The following is an 18,695-nucleotide window of genomic DNA, read 5'->3' on the forward strand; positions in this document are numbered from 1 at the left end:
GAAAATGCTACTCCCTTCCCTTAGAAATCTAAACTTGTCTAGACTACAACTTACAATGTGTATTTTGTGAAGGATCAATATTCTACTAAAAAATCATTAATCTTCATCATGGTCATCAATTCTGAACAAAATCTAGAAAAACCTTTCAAAATATGTACATAATCTATATTAATGGATAGATAAACTTTTATTTTTGGCTCTTTTCAAGTGTCATCTTAATTCTATAGGACATAAAAAAAAAACTTCCAACACAAATGAAACACAAGGTAATAATAATTTCAAGTAATTTTTGAAGATTCAAAAATAAGAGACAACGAATGTTGACCTTTAAATGGACATCTGTAAATTCATAAATTTATGTAATGGTTTTATTATTACAAACATTTGACAGGAAAGCATTCCCAAAAAAAAAAAAAAAAAAAACTTTTTGATAGCTTCATATATATGTATATAAATATTTGTAAAAAGCATTTCTTTAAATAATAATCTTTTTTTATCCATGTAACACTAATCTCAATAATTAAGGAACACAATCGTTTCTGACTTTACTGTATCTTTAATCTAATGCTTGAATTAAATTTTCAGAATTTTATTTCTTATTTTTCATATACCTGGCATTATATTAGAATAATATTTGGTGTCCAAAACAGGAAAGACAAACGTATTAAAGGTTTGAAATACATTGTACATTCTTGACAAATAAATTGGTTTTGGAACATAGTTTTATAATAAATTGAAGGAATAATCCTGAACAAGGTAATTCTTAATGCAGGCTAGGTAAATTTGAACAAGGTAATTCTTAATGCAGGCTAGGTAAATTTGAACAAGGTAATTCTTAATGCAGGCTAGGTAAATTTGAACAAGGTAATTCTTAATGCAGGCTAGGTAAATTTGAACAAGGTAATTCTTAATGCAGGCTAGGTAAATTTGAGCAAGGTAACACTTAATGCAGGCTAGGTAAATTTGAACAAGGTAATTCTTAATGCAGGCTAGGTAAATTTGAACAAGAATAAAATGCACATAAACATAACAACATAACTACTGGCATGAATTCTTATCAAACTATCCCTGAAATCCTCCAACTTTACAAATATCTTAGATGGAATGAAAAGAGCAATATATTTTCATCTTGCAGTAAAAAAATATAAAAAGTACAAGTTTATTCAGAAATAATAAGAAAACTTAATCTTTTAATAATACATCCACTTTTACAAGCTTATAATAATGTAGGAAATTATACTCATCAATACATATTTATAGGGATTTCAAAAATATAATACTTATGATTTAAAGGAGATGTAGATTATAAGTCAATAAGACAGCATCCTAACAACACACACAAAAACAAAATGTCTATAGGTTAACATATGGTCTCATAAAAAGTTGGTAATTCCAAAACACATAATTGATAACACCTGTCATCAGTTTCACCAAAAATATTAAGACTAAATTTGTAAGTGATGAACAATTTAGTACACTTAGAATCAACTTAAGTCCTAAGATTTTTAGGGAAACTGATCACTGTTGCTGATTAGGCTATAAATCATCACCAGGCACTGTTAATTATTAGTTTTGAAATTTCTTTTGTCATGATAAATTTTGTTCTGCTAATGCACATAATAAATATGGCTTCAACTAATGAAATTGGAGCTATTATGTCTAGAGACTTCTTATTAATCATCAGTCAACATATTTCAACAATAGACTAATGCCAATACCATAAGACAATAACATTATCTCAAAAGTCTTTACAAGCTGTAGATCCAACATAGACTATCAGACTGTTCATCAACTAAAGGAAATAATGTTAAGATAATACTGTAAACCAGCTAATTTTGTAAAGCGATGATTTATTTCACGAGTAGACAAATAACAAGAAAATGTCAAATCGGTAAAAAAGGGCTAACCGTGAAAAAGGTATCCCTAAAAATAAGTTGATTTAACCACTGAAAAGGTTCCGGACTTGAGACAAACGCATTACGTTGTTCCCATTTTATTTCAAGTATCTCAACCCTAACCTCTCTTTAAAAAATTAAAGTGGATTAACAAAGATTGCTATGCTGATATTGTCCTCCAATGATGTGTACTGTGAAATACAGACAAATGGTGAGAGTATAAGCTGACAGAGGATAGTCTAACAACTCCAGCAGGAAATATCAAATCAAAATGACAAATAAGTTTGGTCAACTACACATGATGGCAAGCAATCCTACTGCATATACAAGTTTTCTTTTAAATGGTCTAAGAGGAGTTGCATTCACAAAGTGTCATTGTGTGACAACTGTCCAAATAAACTGTTAACACAGAGATATGTCTCGCCTATTTGTTACTTTGATAATGCAAATGTTGAAATTAAAATAGCAATACTTTAACATGTAAGTTATGCAAATATTCAAAGTCAATGAACCATGACTGAAGGTACAGGGCTAAACAATCTCCATGGAAATGAGATGTGCCAATGCTAATACAACTGCATACCAAATACCATTGACTTTTCATAAGTCGTTCCCTTTAAACAAACCTAAACACAAACATTAACTTGTAAACTATGTAAAAGTTTCAAAGTCAATGAACCATAATTAGGGGGTGGAGTTATATCATCTCCATGGAAATGAAACTTGCAAAGTAAATGCCAATACATTTGCATACCAAATATCATTGACTTAACACTAGTGGTTCATCTTAAACTGACCTAATCACAAACTAATACATGTAAACTTAGCAAAAGTTTTAATGTCAATAGACCATGACTGAGGGGTAAGGACCAAATATTCTCCATGGACATGAGATGTGCTAATGCTTATACAACTGCATACCAAATATCATTGACCTACGTCTAGTGGTTCCCCATAAACTGACCGAATCACACTAATACATGTAAACTTAGCAAAGTTTCAAAGTCAATATACCATGACTGAGGGGATGGGGCCAAATAATCTCCATGATAATGAGATGTGCCAATGCTGATACAACTGCGTACCAAATATCATTGACCTAACACTAGTGGTTCACCGTAAACTAGACCTAATCACAAACTTATACATTGTTGACGCTGCCGCCGGAAACAGCATACCTATGTCTCGCTTTTTGACTCAATAAGGCCAGACAAAAATGGTCGAATCAAATCATGGTATAGTATAATAACTACACATGATGAAAAACAATTCTACCAAATATGAGAGCTTTCTGTCAAACAGTCTCAGAGGAGTTGTGTTCACAAAAAAAGTGTCTTTAAGTTCTGACTAGGGGATTCAAGATGTAGATACAATTGTGTACTGAAGTGTGCGGAGATGACAAAACAGGGGATATGATAATACTCCATTTAAGAATGCTCTCAGTTGCTGAAAGAGAGCTCAAAGTACATGTACTTCCATTTTAGTTTTAAGAGAACAACTTTATACTATTCTGTTGGTGGGGATTAATAACAGATTTTGATTCTGTGTGTTTTGCTTTGTATAAATTAATCATTACATATAAATGGTATTTATATCAAACTACTATATATCATAGACAAAACAATGGCTTCAACTTACAGAAACATTATACAACTATATTGTTCAAACGTTCAATTTGCATAAAAAAAAATTACATGTATATATTTATATACTTACAAAAAATAAGATTAAGAATTAAATTTGAAAACATAAAATTTCATACAACTGGTCAATTTAAAGAAAAGCCAGAATTACCAAGGATGTTATAAGAACTCTGATAAATTGATGGTAAATAACCTAAAGCAAAGATGTTTATCTTCTACTGTTTGCCTCAAAGTTTCTTTCTCTCAGACCAACATCTTTTCAAGGTATTCAATTTCTATTCTCTTTCTGTTTACTTATTTTCACAAATAATGTTCAAGATTTTTTGGCCCAAATTTACTCTACATATGTTTATCATTATACCAATGAATTTCTATCAATTTATTCCTTTGAATATGCAAAGGGCCATAATCACTCATGTGTGTGTGATCAATGCACAAAATTAGTTAAAAAAAAATCTTTTAAGACTATTTTTGACATTTCAACAGACCTATACAATATAATAAGTCAGAAGTGTTTACACATACAGTAACTATATGACAATGAGCCTCATTATGAGCAACAAATTTATGGAATTTGTATGAAAACAAATTTCACAACCAACATGAGTTTAACAAACATGAATATTATTATTTCAACAAATAAAAATAAAACATCAAACTTTAACACAAAATCTTACTGGTCCCTAGTTAACAAACATTCAACAGGAACCTAGTCAGCCTAATATATAAAATCATTGCATCTTCTTTTGTCAAGTTTACAAATATTGGCATGTGAATATTATCACACATACACGGTATAAGCAAATATTTCAAATTCCATTCAAACAATTAAAATATTAATACCATCATAAATAACTGCATTTGAAAGATATCAAAGGGCCATAACTGCTTAATTCATTCAATCCTTATGATACCAAGATAACAATAGATCCATAAAAATATTTCAAGGAAATTTTATTCACAAAGTAGGGAACAATGATCATTACCGGTACTTTGTACATAGAGGAAAAATCTATGAATTCAAAAAATAATCTGAATTTTATTTTTTAGATATATGCAGTTGTGATATACATACACTATTTTCAAATTGCCAGTAAGCAAAAGTTAACAAAAATCCTTACATAATATACTGCAATTTTGTTGTTGTGAATATAAACATTGATAAGAATGTATTTGACGGTAATTAGTACTAATAACATTTTAAAGCTGGACAAAATTATTAGTGTATACACAAACATCTAACACTTCAAAAACCCACAAAAAGTGACTACCTATTCACATATACATTAAAACATTTTATACACTTCTGTATTACAAAATTACACATGCATAGCACCATGATTTCATAAAGAGTATTGGTTTGAAGAAAATTGTTCTGACAATTCACCATCATATTCACAAAATCAAATTACACAGTAATAAATATTAACTCACTCAGAGTTGCACTGGAGACCAATGTTTTTAATTTGTGATAAATCTGCAGATTTTATATGCAAAATATCTTTTAATTTTTCAATTTTTATGGTAAATGGATCAAAATTAATGGCACAGATAGTCTTGCAGTAATTAATCAATGAGTTCTTAATAATGTTCAGTATGCAATTTTATTTGGATATGTAAGGAGGGTTTAAAGTTAATTTCATGTGGCTACTTTAAATTAGGGTTTAACAGTAATATCATGTGGCTATGTTGAATTAGGGTCTAGCGTTAATTTCATGTGGCTATGTTAAATCTGAGTTTAACAGTAATTGCATACAATGGGAGGTAACTCTCATTGTACCTAATTGATAACACCTTGTACTAGATTTGCCCCCCTTGTTACTTCAACCGGGTTTTAGTTAACATGTGATTTTAAGCAAGAGACATTTTTATTATGTATTTAATTTTTTTTTTCATGTGACTATGTTAAATAAGGGTCTAACAGTAATTTCATGTGGCTATTTTAAATCCGGGTTTAACAGTGATATCATGTGGCTATGTTAAATTACGGTTTAACAGTAACGTTAAGTGGCTATGTTAAATCTGATTTTAACAGTAATTTTATGTGGCTATGTTAAATCAGGTTTACCAGTAATTTCCTGCGGTACGATAAAGAGTAAATTACTTTGGATGCTTTCTATGGTCCAATAGTAATTTCCTGTGGTTTTATAAGCAGGTGCTTCAACAGTAATTTCCTGTAGCAGAGTTAAACTGTAATTTCATTTAGTTTTGTAGACAGAGTTTGACAATTATTACCATTGGTTTTGAGGCAGGGTTTAACAAATATTTTCTGTAGTTTTGAGGCAGGGTTTCACAAATATTTCCTGTGGTTTTGAAGGTGGGGTTTTACAGTAATTTCCTTTTTGTGGTTTGGTAGAATACTTGGATAGAACAGCAATTTCCTGAAAAACTGAAGTGACAATACAAACATTTTTCATCCATAATGATTTCCCATTATTTCCAAATCTCAGCCTTCCTTAATAACAGATCCAATGTTAACAAAACTTGCATCAATTTAACAAAAATAATATATTTTTAATGTTTTAATGATCAATAATCATATCTTTCAAAAACTGTATACATTTGATAACATCACACTACATTTAAAAAATTGATTAATTGGGTAAGCCATAAAAAAGATGATGAAAAAAGAATCATTCATTTTTCTGAAAAGCACCATATTCCATGCATGTCGCGTAATAGTAGCATATTATTTAAAATAATAACAGCAAAACCCCTACAATGTTAACAATTATTTTATTTTCATTGTCATGTTCAATTTAATTTTGACTTTTACAGAGTTTTTTTATAAAATGTCAGCTGTTGAAATTAAAATTTACAAGAAAAAGCTTCATCTCAACAGCTACCGGTTTCGTTAAAGCTGTTGTAACAATATAAAGGAAATTGGCTACTTCCCAAAAATTATTTAAAAAGACTAATGGGTTCTACTGTAAATCTAGTCATGTTTTTTAGAAGAAAATAAAATTTCAATTGCTTTCAGCCTAATTGTCTTAGTCTACTGTAAATTCATTTATTTTTCTTTGGTCCCAATTTCTGTGGATTGAAAAAAGGGGATATTCTATTTCTTGGTTTTGATATTAGTTCTGCACACAAGTCTATAATAAATTTGTATTTTTTTGTTCAATAACTCAATAAATGCTTAACCTTTCCCCATGAAATCCATGAATATTAAAACCATCTCCAATAATAATGAATCCACAGTATTTCAATCATAATCTGTATCATTGCATTCCAGGAAGATGAACACATTTTGGCAATAATGACCCGATAATATCATACATGAGATAATATCATACATGAGATAATATCATACATGAGATGATGAAAGACAAACATGGTTTTGATTTTCAATGTCTATACTTATCATTTCCAGATCTTCTGTTGCATCTTGTCTCTTTAAGGCAGGTTTTGGTCGTCTAGTTTTACTACTAGATATAGAAGGAACCTTGTGGGGAGTGTAGTATTCCATACTCTGAGCTGACCCTGAGGGACATACTGAAGGTTTAGTCCGCCTATCGACCTGTATTAATTTTGAGCTAACACTGCCATTTCCCATACTAATGTTTGGTGAACCATTCATTTTACTATTGTTCTTTTTCCTTGAATCTTTCAACGAGTTTTGTCGTGATGAATTATTTGACATTGCATTCTCATACATACTATCAGATGAAGAGTTACTGGAAATGTCTGTGTGAGGAATTTGCAGCTGCGTTACTGGGCGTTTACATGTAGCAATGTGTCCTCTTGCTGCCAGACAAATACCGTCCATCGAAGGCGTCTGATCTCCAGCAGTGTAAAAACTTAACTGTGATGACCTACTTATCTCATCTAATTGATCCTCTAACAACATGTGACTATTCTGTGTTTCTAACAGTCCATATCCACGATTAATTTGACCTTCCTTAGCAGCGGGCCCTGTTATCACAATTTTCGGTTTGTTCTCTTGCATCATTGCCAGAAAAGACACCAACAAGGAATACGAAAAAATATATTCCATCTAAAAAGAAAAACACAGTTACTAGTTATTGTGTGTTAATCATTCTCATGATTAATTGTAAATGGCATACATAATCATGTTTGTGAAAATATAAAATATTTGAATGGAGTATATACATTATTACTCCTTTGTAAGCGTATCTTGAGATATTCAGTTATATAATGGAGGATTTCAAGAGTCTTGTTAACACCTCTCCTTTGTTGGATGTGCCACTAACTGCTATGTTAGTTGATCAGCAGTAAACAATGGATCTAAATTTAAAACTAGACATCCTAAGAATAATTTTGGGTAAGTTTGGTTTCAATTGACTTTGTGTGTTACATTGAAACAGATGATAACTATGATGACAATCAAATCAGAATAGAATTAACCAGTAAAAAATTTGCATTTCCTGCAGATTTCCTTCTGTATGCATTATTTATTTACATTGATGGGGATTGTCATTTCACAAATATAAAATCGTAGTAAATTTGTATTATAAATTTTCAAAATATCTTGTTTGATTCAAAATATTTTTGTTTTTGTCTTCATTTTTGAGAAATCGTGTTATGTGCCATTCAAAAACAGTTAGTTTCTTACTACATTTGGAATCAATGCAGGCCTATTTTTCTTCACTACTCGTACAGCACCAAAAACATCCACTTCACCCTCAGCTTTTAATTGATCACAGCAAATGTTGGCTACACAATAAACTCCACATCGACTCATTCCATCTCTTAAAATAACAAAAACATTTTTTACAAATTTATATCTATCTTACAAATAATTATAAGTTTTGTTTCCTAGAAGTATAGATAGATGGGTGATTCTTACCTGTAGAAATCACTTCAGCACAACACTACCATGGTATCGGTTTCAGAGTTGATCAAGTCAATTAGCAAAAATGGTAACATCAAGTAAATGATTTATCTGTACATGATAGTTTGTCACTTAGAAGCCAAAGTTTAGTATTTTGTAAATGTCCTTTATTTGTCACACACTAAATAAAGTGATCCATCATAATATTATGCAAATGATTAGAAAGTAGTGAAAGCTCAAACAAACAAAAATTAGTTTTGTTCAAGGGGGAGACAATTCAACTTTTTAATTTTTGTGTTTCCCCATCAATTATATGCTCCTTATTAGTTCCACTTGGATTCAATAAATATATTATTTTGCATATTATTACGAAAAATTGTGACTGGATATGTGTGGCAAACATAAAAACTAACATTTTAAATTTTGACTGTAGTTTTTGTATGCAGCATTTCCTAAAATCGCAATAATTTGTCCACATTTTTCAACAATGGCAATACTAAATGTACCCAAAAAATTCTGAATTTACAGTACTCTGACATTTCTTATACAGAATTTTAAATACTTTGGCATTAGATGTACATGATTTTATACAGTTAAACTCATGAAATTGTTCAATTTCTTACCCAATACAATTTTTCATACTTTGACATAATACACACAGGATTTAATCAGATTAGTTTTAAGTTATGTGTGTGTCATGTCAAGGTATGTAAAATAATCCATTAAATATACCAGTATGTGTCATGTCAAAGGATGTAAAATGACACATATCAGATTTAATGATGTGTTTCACATTTGACATGACACACACACACACACACACACACAGAATTTAATGTATTATTTTACATACTTTGACATTACACACACATGATTCAATAGATCTTTTAACCTACTGTGACATGACACACAAGATTCAATGGATTGTTAAATCTACTTTGACATGACACACACGATTCAATGGATTACTTTACCTTCTTTGACATGGCACACACATGACTTCAACATGACAAAGACAATATTTTATGGATTATTTTACATACATTGACATGACAATCACAGGATTTAGTGGATAATTTTTATATTTTGACATGACACACATAATTTAATGGATTATTTTACCTACTTTGGCATGACACACACAAAATTCAATGGATACTTTTACATATCTTGACATGACACACATAACTGTTTTGACTAATTTACATACTTTGACATGACACACAAGATTTTATTTATTATTTTACCTACTTTGACATGACTCACAGGATTCAATTGATTATTTTTCAAACTTTGACTAGACACATGCAGAATTTAATTATTTTTCATACTTTGACATGACACAAACAGGATTTTATTTATAATTTTACCTACTTTGACATGACACATTCATGATTATATGGATTATTTTACCTACTTTGGCATGACACCAGGCATGGGGCGAATTACATTGCAATGTAATGCATTATATTACAATTACTTTGACCAAACCATGCATTATATTACAATTACAATTACATGCATTTATCAAAGTAATGCATTATATTACAATTACTTTTGCAAAGTAATGCCTTGAATTACACATTACATTTGAAAATTTTATTAGTGAATAGAAAAATTAAACATTTTGAAAAATACCTAGAAGTCACAAAAGATTCTAGCATATGCAGTAACTGTTCCATGAATTGAATATAAGTATACATGTAAAAAGTCTATTTAATTTGACTTTTACAATTTTTAATTATTTTAACTTAATGTTGACTTTACTTTTATAAATATATTTTTTGTTGTTTTTTTTTTAATTTTAAACGAAATATTTAATTACTGTGAATTACTTCCCTAATTATAAAATAAACATAGACCTTAATTAATGAACAATTGTCTAAATGGTGAAAATATTGATTGTTAAACAAACTAATTAGTGTTTTATAACAAAGTTTAATTATCTTTTATTTAAGCAAAACAAAGATATTCTTTGATCTTATGACAACAATACAGCTATGCTTTTCATATATCAATCTTTTTATGCAGGAAAATGTATGAAATAAGATGAAATAAAGAATATATTCTAATGATTAATATATTCTTAGTTAATCAAGAATCTTAAATTTGGTTTAGTTAAAACTCCAACAATATGTTAAAGATGTAGTATGTGAAAAAAGTAATGACATGTAATGCCATGTAATGCATGAAATTACACAACTTTTTGCTAAAGTAATGCATTATATTACAATTACATGTAATGCACAAATTGCTGCATTACACATTACATGCAATTACTTGGAAAAATGTAATGCATTACCATGCATTACAATTACAAATTTGCATTACCCCATGCCTGCATGACACACACAAAATTCAATGGATACTTTTACATATCTTGACATGACACACATAACTGTTTTGATTAATTTACATACTTTGACATGACTCACAGGATTCAATTGATTATTTTTACATACTTTTACATGACATATGCAGAATTTAATTATTTTTCATACTTTGACATGACACACACATGATTTAATAGCTTATTTCACTTACTTTGACATGACACACACAGGATTTAAAGGATTATTCCTATGCTGCCATTGTTCTACCAGCTCCATGAGGTAGATAAGAGATTTGGAATTCATTGAGTCTTTCTCTCTTCCTAACCAACATGTTAAATGAAACATCCTAACGGTCACTAATTCCTGGGAAAGTTCTGTATGAAGCATTGGCATGCAGCTTAAATTCTGAAAAATATCATATCTATACTATAATATTTTTAATAAATAAACTATAATTATATGGTTTCTTTCTGAAAAGGTAAAACCAAATGACTGTCAATTGGATGAAACACTTACAATACTGTGCAACCCGTACCATTTATCTCGACATGATATACAACAATATCTAATTGCACTTCAGCTCCTTCACATCATCACTCTAAAGATTGTTTGATAAAAGGCTACCTAAAGCACTGTAAGATACGTCTCACCTGGTTTACTGCTTATGACTGAACTTTTTGTTGAAAGTCTTTTGAGGTCAAGGTCTACATGTATCACCAATAAAAATGATTATATCAACAATCCTAGAAAATGATGGCACACTCAGATGTATCCTGTCAGATTGACATGTAAAGCACTTTCCAACTGATTTTTCAATTTTGTTCTGTTGTGCTGTCCCTGGTTAGGGGAGGGTTGAGTGTTGACAAGCATGTTTAACCCCACCATATTCTGTATGTGCATCTCCTTAGTCAGGAGCCTGTATTTCAGTGGTTGACATTGGTTGCTGTCTTCCATATTTGTTTTTTATTTTATGTTTTTAGCATAAATCAGGTCGTTGGTTTTTTCACTTTTAAATTGCTTCACATTTTTTTCATGCCAGGGACTTTTATGCTTACTATACAGTATGGGTTTTGCTCATTGTTGATATTTTTATATTACATATTTTTTGACAAAAGCAAGTTTAAGTGCACACTGTCCAAATTCAAAGGGTTGCTATGATTGTGATCCCTGAAGACTTACGGTAAATTAAAAATTTCCCCTTTTTGTCTGTTGAAACGAAATTCATTTTATATTACATTGCCCTTAATATCAGAACATTGGAATTACCTACAAAACAATAATCCATAGCATAGAATATTCATAAAATGTTGAATTTGATTAGTATTGTCATATATTTGTAAATGGAAAATATTGAGTGTGTGTAAGAACCAGATAAATATCTATAAGAGAAATATACAATATGTAAACAGAAGTCATTGTAGATTATCTATGAATTTGAATGTCCGTTTGGTATTTTTAACCTCTCCTTTATTTAGTTTCTTCTTGTCTAAGACTCAACATTTGCAAAAAATATTTGACAATTGACCAAAATCTGTAGTTTTTGCTTTCTACGACACCATATAATAATGAATACTGATGTTGTTGTTCAGTCCTTTTTTAAATAGTTTTTTAAGTATCTCAACTTTTAAATAGATAAAAGTTGAATTTTAAACTAAAAGCACAAATTCCAGAGCAAATTAGGCCAAGTAATACCGTTATAACATCTTCTTTCAATACACAACAATTAAATTTATGTGTCTGAGCTATAATCTAGCTAGTATTGAAATGTTATATAGGTGCATTTATTTTCTATACACATGTACTGGGGATGTGCCTTTTTTTTCTATAAAAAATCATGCTAAGTTTAAAATACTGTTAATATGTGAAATCCATGCAATATGCAATTTAGTAATATACATTTGTTTCCCTTTACACAGGTAGATATGAAGATTTGTTCATCCAAGAAAATTCATATTTCCAGAGGGCACCCCAAAGTAAATATTACTTTTCGAAGGTGAAAAAATATTCATATCTCCCTAAGGAAAGGGAAATGAATGTTTTATTCCACCGTGTATACTTTTTTTACTTCCTGAACTTAAAATATTCATGTACGGTACTGGTAGATAATTTTTTTTTCTATCCACTTGCATTTAAATATTAGTTAATATCAACCAATCAAATGTTGATTAAGCTATCTATATTTACATACAGTGGAATAATACATGTTATTTCATGTAAAACTTATCAAGTAAGATTTAAGATAATTACACAATTGTCAAAATGCAGGAGTGAGATTCTGAAATAAAACCATGCAATTTTGTAAAGTATTTCTATTTCAAGATCAATCCATACCAACAGTGGTACAATAAAGTGTAAGTCAAATAATGATCATAAGTAAAAACAGGTTTAGTTTTAAAGTGTTTCTTCTTCATTTTAAAAAAAATAAATTCATGCCAAAAAATAAGAGTTTGAATGAACAGAAAAGTTGTGTTGTAGAAACTGTAAATTAACAACGGGACCACAACCCAAACAATTTCATACCAATGCACCACATCCAAGCTTCAGTAAGGAATCATATTGAGTTTTTGGTAGCTAAAATATAAACCATCACCCATTATACAAAATGTATATGCAAAGCAGATTAGAATATATTTAAAATGTTATGGCTAATGATTTTTAGTCAATCTTTCAAATTATGACTATCTATTAGCAGTAACTTTAACATAGTATGTAACATGAAATTAAACTTTCTACAAAAATTAATTGGTAGTCATATCTGCAAAATATAACTAACATCAAATGATCAAAATCTAACTAAATTCATTGATCAAAAAGATTGACCCTTATGTACTGTAAACCCACTAATTTTATCTAGTTATTTATTTACTTGCCTTTTATGAGTGAAGAAATAACACTAATATAAATCAAAACAAAAATGTCAAACTTTAATTTTTTCTAATATGACTTCATCCACAAAAGTTATAACTAGAGGCTCCAAGGAGCCTGTGTCGCTCACCTGATATTTTTATTTACAATTGATGCATGAAATAATGCTACCGTTATACATTTGCTTTAGTTTCAGAGATATAAGTCAAAAACTGCATTTTTCCCCTAAGTTCTATTTTTAGCCATGTCTGACATGTTGGTTGGCAGGCAGGGTCATCGGACACATTTTTAAAACTAGATACCCTAGTGATGATTGTGGCCAAGTTTGGTTAAATTTGTCTCAGTTGTTTCAGGAGAGAAGATTTTACGAATAATTGTTAAATTTGACTTTAAAGGTCAATAACTCCTTATGGGGTCAATTGACCATATTGGTCATGTTGACTTATTTATAGATCTTACTTTGCTGAACATTATTGCTGTATACAGTTTATCTCTATCTATAACAATGTTCAAGATAATAACCAAAAACTGCAAAATTTCCTTAAAATTACTAATTCAGGGGCAGCAACCCAACAATGGGTTGTCTGATTCATCTGAAAATTTCAAGGCAGATAGATCTTAACCTGAGGAACATTTTTATCCATGTCAAATTTGCTCTAAATGCTTTAGTTTCAGAGATATAAGCCAAAAACTGCATTTTACCCCTATGTACTATTTTAGCCATGTCTCCCATCTTGATTAGTGGGCGGGGTCATTGGACACATTTTTTTAACTAGATACCCTAGTGATGATTGTGGCCAAGTTTGGTTAAATTTGGCCCAGTAGTTTCAGAAAAGATTTTTGAGAAAGTTAACGGACGAAGACGACGGACGACAGATGCCAAGTGATGAGAAAAGCTCACCTGGCCCAAGCTAAAAATCAAATTGCAGAGGAGTCAGCAAAAAAGCACATAACGGCGAAAAAAAATTCATGAAATTTGGTTAACAGTATATGGACTGATGTTTTAAAAATAATTAATAAATTAATAAAATAAGTAGCTAAAGCTGTTCTGCAAATTTAATTTTTGGATTTTATCATTATGGATCGTGGAAAACTTGATTTCCATGTAATAATAAGCAGAAAGTCAAATCAATATACAGAGGTATCATATAAAGTTTGAAGCAAGATTGGATCATATGGAATTGTTCCTCTACAGACCATAACTCTTGAAAGTCAAATTGAAATCTTTGAAAATGACCTTGACTTCCATACTGCCATAAGAAGCATACACATTAAAATCCAATTTGACCAGCATTTGCCATAAGAAACAGATATTTAGCAAAAAATGTACTGGAAATGATAATCTTTCAACAACCCATTTTCAAGTTTTTAAATGTTTAAATCATGATATCTTTGACTCTTCTGTTAAAATGACACAAAATTATTCAAAGTACATGTGCTTTGAGTTATATGTCAGCATGTTAGCTATTGTTAACAAAGAAAAGTTTATTTAGATTTCAAAAGATGATATTCAATATTTCTGACACCATTGTGAAATTCATACATAAATGTCAGGAAAAGCAGCTTAATGTAATATATAAAGTGATACCTTTCTTATAGAGAATGCTCTGACTGTAATATTGTTGAGCTTCTGACTGGCTAGGAATCTGACAGCTATTGGACCAAACTTCTGTTCCTCTTCAGTCCATGATGGCCAGAAACAGGGATACTTCTACAAAGGAAAATGACTTAATTATGTCTCTTCTGTCATTAAATGAGGCAAAACTGTCCAAAAAAAAATTTCTATTCCATGTTGCAGAGGGATTACTTTTCATAACATAGTTAGCTAAATTTACCTTCTTAATGCACAAAATATTTTGTCCACTATAACTGTTAATTAAAGACACAACTTCTGAATAGTAAATGCTATGAATTAAAGCATTGTATTTTGTTGTTGTCAAGTTAGTATTAAAGCATTTAATGTGATTGAAGTTATAATCATAACCATTATGCTTTTCAAGGAAAGTTTTATCAATAAAAGTTATCGCCTTGGGAAAAAAAAGAGCTCTTGGATCAAGGTATTTTAATTTGAACGGAAATAATCCAAAAACATTAAATTCCTTTTAAAAGAAAACATAAATTTGTTTCTCTTATGGTTGTGGCCTGTTATCTATTTCTTGCATGAACAGATATTTCTCATATCACACTACACGGAGTGTGATACGAAAACCTGCTTTAAATTGATTGGCTTATCCAGCATCATAAGACGATATTACGGCATTTCCATTGGCTAAAATGTCCACCTAGCACTTATCAAACACAGACTATACTCTCATGGGTAAATCTAGATTGCCTTTAACAAACTTCTGTCATATTTACCCTTGAAAACTTCTGTCATATTTACTCTTGAAAACTTCTGTCATATTTACCCTTGAAAACTTCTGTCATATTTACCCATGAAAAATTCTGTCATATTTACCCATGAAAAATTCTGCCATATTTATCCATGAAAACTTCTGTCATATTTACCCATGAAAACTTCTGTCATATTTACTCTTTAAAACTTCTGTCATATTTACCCATGAAAAATTCTGTCATATTTACCCATGAAAAATTCTGTCATATTTAACCTTGAAAAATTGAGTCATATTTACTCTTGAAAACTTCTGTCATATTTACCGATGAAAAATTCTGTCATATTTACCCTTGAAAAATTCTGTCATATTTACTCTTGAAAACTTCTGTCATATTTACCCTTGAAAACTTCTGTCATATTTACCCATGAAAAATTCTGTCATATTTACCCATGAAAAATTCTGTCATATTTAATCTTGAAAACTTCTGTCATATTTACCGTTGAAAAATTCTGTCATATTTACCCATGAAAAATTCTGTCATATTTAATCTTGAAAACTTCTGTCATATTTACCCATGAAAAATTCTGTCATATTTACCCTTGAAAAATTCTGTCATATTTACCCATGAAAAATTCTGTTATATTTACCCTTGAAAACTTCTGTTCATTTAACACAACAAGGGAAGTAATCTTGTAATCATAGATCAATCTCCATACATCATTAACTGTGTGTTGCATAGGCCACTGGGTTACTAAGAAGTTGTTCTCTTGGTAATAACCCTGTACATATAAAGTCAATTTCTATAATACAATCAGGAGATTCTTATATTATTTGTTGACATGAAAGCTCATTATACAAAATAAAATTTGAATCCTAAAAATAGCAACTTTCAACAAATCTTTCCATAGAACTGCATATCAATTAGTAATTTTACAATCTTTATATAATATATTTAGGCATTATTTTTATTAACTCATTAGAATACAGTTATATAACAGAAACCAAGGTAACGGAAAAATATAATAGAAAGTGTATCACTACAGTATTAGTATAATGAGGCTTATACAAACGTTAAGATTGTTTCTATTCAGTGTTGAATTTGGAACCGTGGAGTAAAGATTTGTGCAACATTTGAGGTAATGTCTGGCTGTGGGAAATGCAAAAATTAAATTGGAGGTATATAACTCAGTTCAAGTAACAGAGTAGGTTCCAGTTTATTTCTTTTCTGTTTATTGGCATAGGGTTTGAGGATCAGATATTTGTGATTTTGGTATCAAATATTGTCACTCATATTATCAAACATATCAAATGCATTATGACAAAAGGAACAGTGTGTACTTGTATATGAAAATCTTTAAAATAGTAAATACAAAATTTATAAAGGATTAGGTCCGGTAAGGGCCGATTTTGGCCTCAAACTTCAGGTTCATCTGATGAAAAGATTTTGGACACTTTTTAAACACTTAAGTGTCTACTTCAGTCGATTCAATTAGTTTATGTGAAAGATTTGAACAGATTTAGTCATTAAAGACGCTAAAATTCAAGCTTAAATATGAAAAATCTATCAAATATGCCATAATATGTCACTTTTCAGATGGTTTTTGTCAAAAATGAAAGTGGCCGCATCCGTGTTCATTCTCAACCTTTATATATGTTATGTATTATCATCAAAAACAACTTACATTTAAATATTAAGACTGAACACAAATGTGGCCACTTCCATTTAAGACAGAAACCGTCTAAAATTTAACCCAAATGCTAAAATTGTGAAGATTTCAGTAATTTAGCATTACTTTATGATGCTAGTACCCGATACATGTGCATTGTATTGTCAAAAACAGCCCATATTTATGTAAAAGAAGTATTCTACTTTCCAATAAATAGCTAAAAGTTTACATTCTAACAATTTTGTAAAACTGCTTTATTTTGGGGCCAAAAAGGGGTCTTACTAGACCTACTCCTTTTTTAAATAGTTTATGTAAATTCAGAAAAATTCCAACTTGCATATACATTATGGCTAAGTGTTTTTTTTTAACCATATGTTTTTTTATTTAGTTTTGTTGTGTTGCTGTCTCGTTGTGCTAAACTTCATATCTCCTTTCATTCAGTTTTTAAATAGTAACCTTTATGAAAACTTACATCTACAAAGACTGCATTAATAAAGTCAGTACCATTGTCACCAGATTCTGCTGTTAAAAGATATGGTCTGGCCCTCTCGGCTACAAAATAAATAAAATACCTCACTTAGTAGGCATCATTGAAAATACCATATATCCTACTTTACCGTTTAAATACAAAAGAATTAAATGAATAACATGATGACCTTCATCACTTTAAACCTAATGTATCAACTGACAAAACTTTTTTCTCCACGATTTGGAGTTCCTTAAATCTGGACTAAAACATAAACCTTACAGCCATTAACACATAAAATCAAGGTCAAGGTGAGCTAATTAGTGTGAGGACCAGCATCAATACTAATTAGTGTGAGGACCAGCATCAATACTAATTAGTGTGAGGACCAGCATCAATACTAATTAGTGTGAGGACCAGCATCAATACTAGTTAGTGTGAGGACCAGCATCAATACTAGTTAGTGTGAGGACCAGCATCAATACTAATTAGTGTGAGGACCAGCATCAATACTAATTAGTGTGAGGACCAGCATCAATACTAATTAGTGTGAGGACCAGCATCAATACTAGTTAGTGTGAGGACCAGCATCAATACTAGTTAGTGTGAGGACCAGCATCAATACTAGTTAGTGTGAGGACCAGCATCAATACTAGTTAGTGTGAGGACCAGCATCAATACTAGTTAGTGTGAGG

The 18,695-nt window shown here is 30.3% G+C and overlaps 1 protein-coding gene across 2 annotated transcripts in view; it reads right to left on the minus strand.

Annotated features, from left to right (window-relative positions):
• Window positions 1–1,789: 1,789 nt before the first annotated feature.
• Window positions 1,790–18,695, minus strand: part of LOC127727043 (receptor-type tyrosine-protein phosphatase epsilon-like) — a 177,881-nt gene continuing 160,975 nt past the window's right edge. For both annotated transcript variants that reach the window (XM_052234447.1, XM_052234446.1), the window contains exons 15-20: window positions 18,007–18,086; window positions 16,515–16,646; window positions 15,120–15,242; window positions 10,878–11,071; window positions 8,115–8,250; window positions 1,790–7,535 (exon numbers count right to left, since the gene is read on the minus strand). In XM_052234447.1, the coding sequence (XP_052090407.1) occupies window positions 6,846–7,535; window positions 8,115–8,250; window positions 10,878–11,071; window positions 15,120–15,242; window positions 16,515–16,646; window positions 18,007–18,086 (1,355 nt within the window). In that variant the 3' untranslated portion in view covers window positions 1,790–6,845. The remainder of the gene's footprint in view (window positions 7,536–8,114; window positions 8,251–10,877; window positions 11,072–15,119; window positions 15,243–16,514; window positions 16,647–18,006; window positions 18,087–18,695) is intronic.

The sequence above is a fragment of the Mytilus californianus genome, unplaced genomic scaffold (assembly GCF_021869535.1).
Source record: "Mytilus californianus isolate M0D057914Y unplaced genomic scaffold, xbMytCali1.0.p SCAF_19, whole genome shotgun sequence".
Classification (NCBI taxonomy): domain Eukaryota; kingdom Metazoa; phylum Mollusca; class Bivalvia; order Mytilida; family Mytilidae; genus Mytilus; species Mytilus californianus.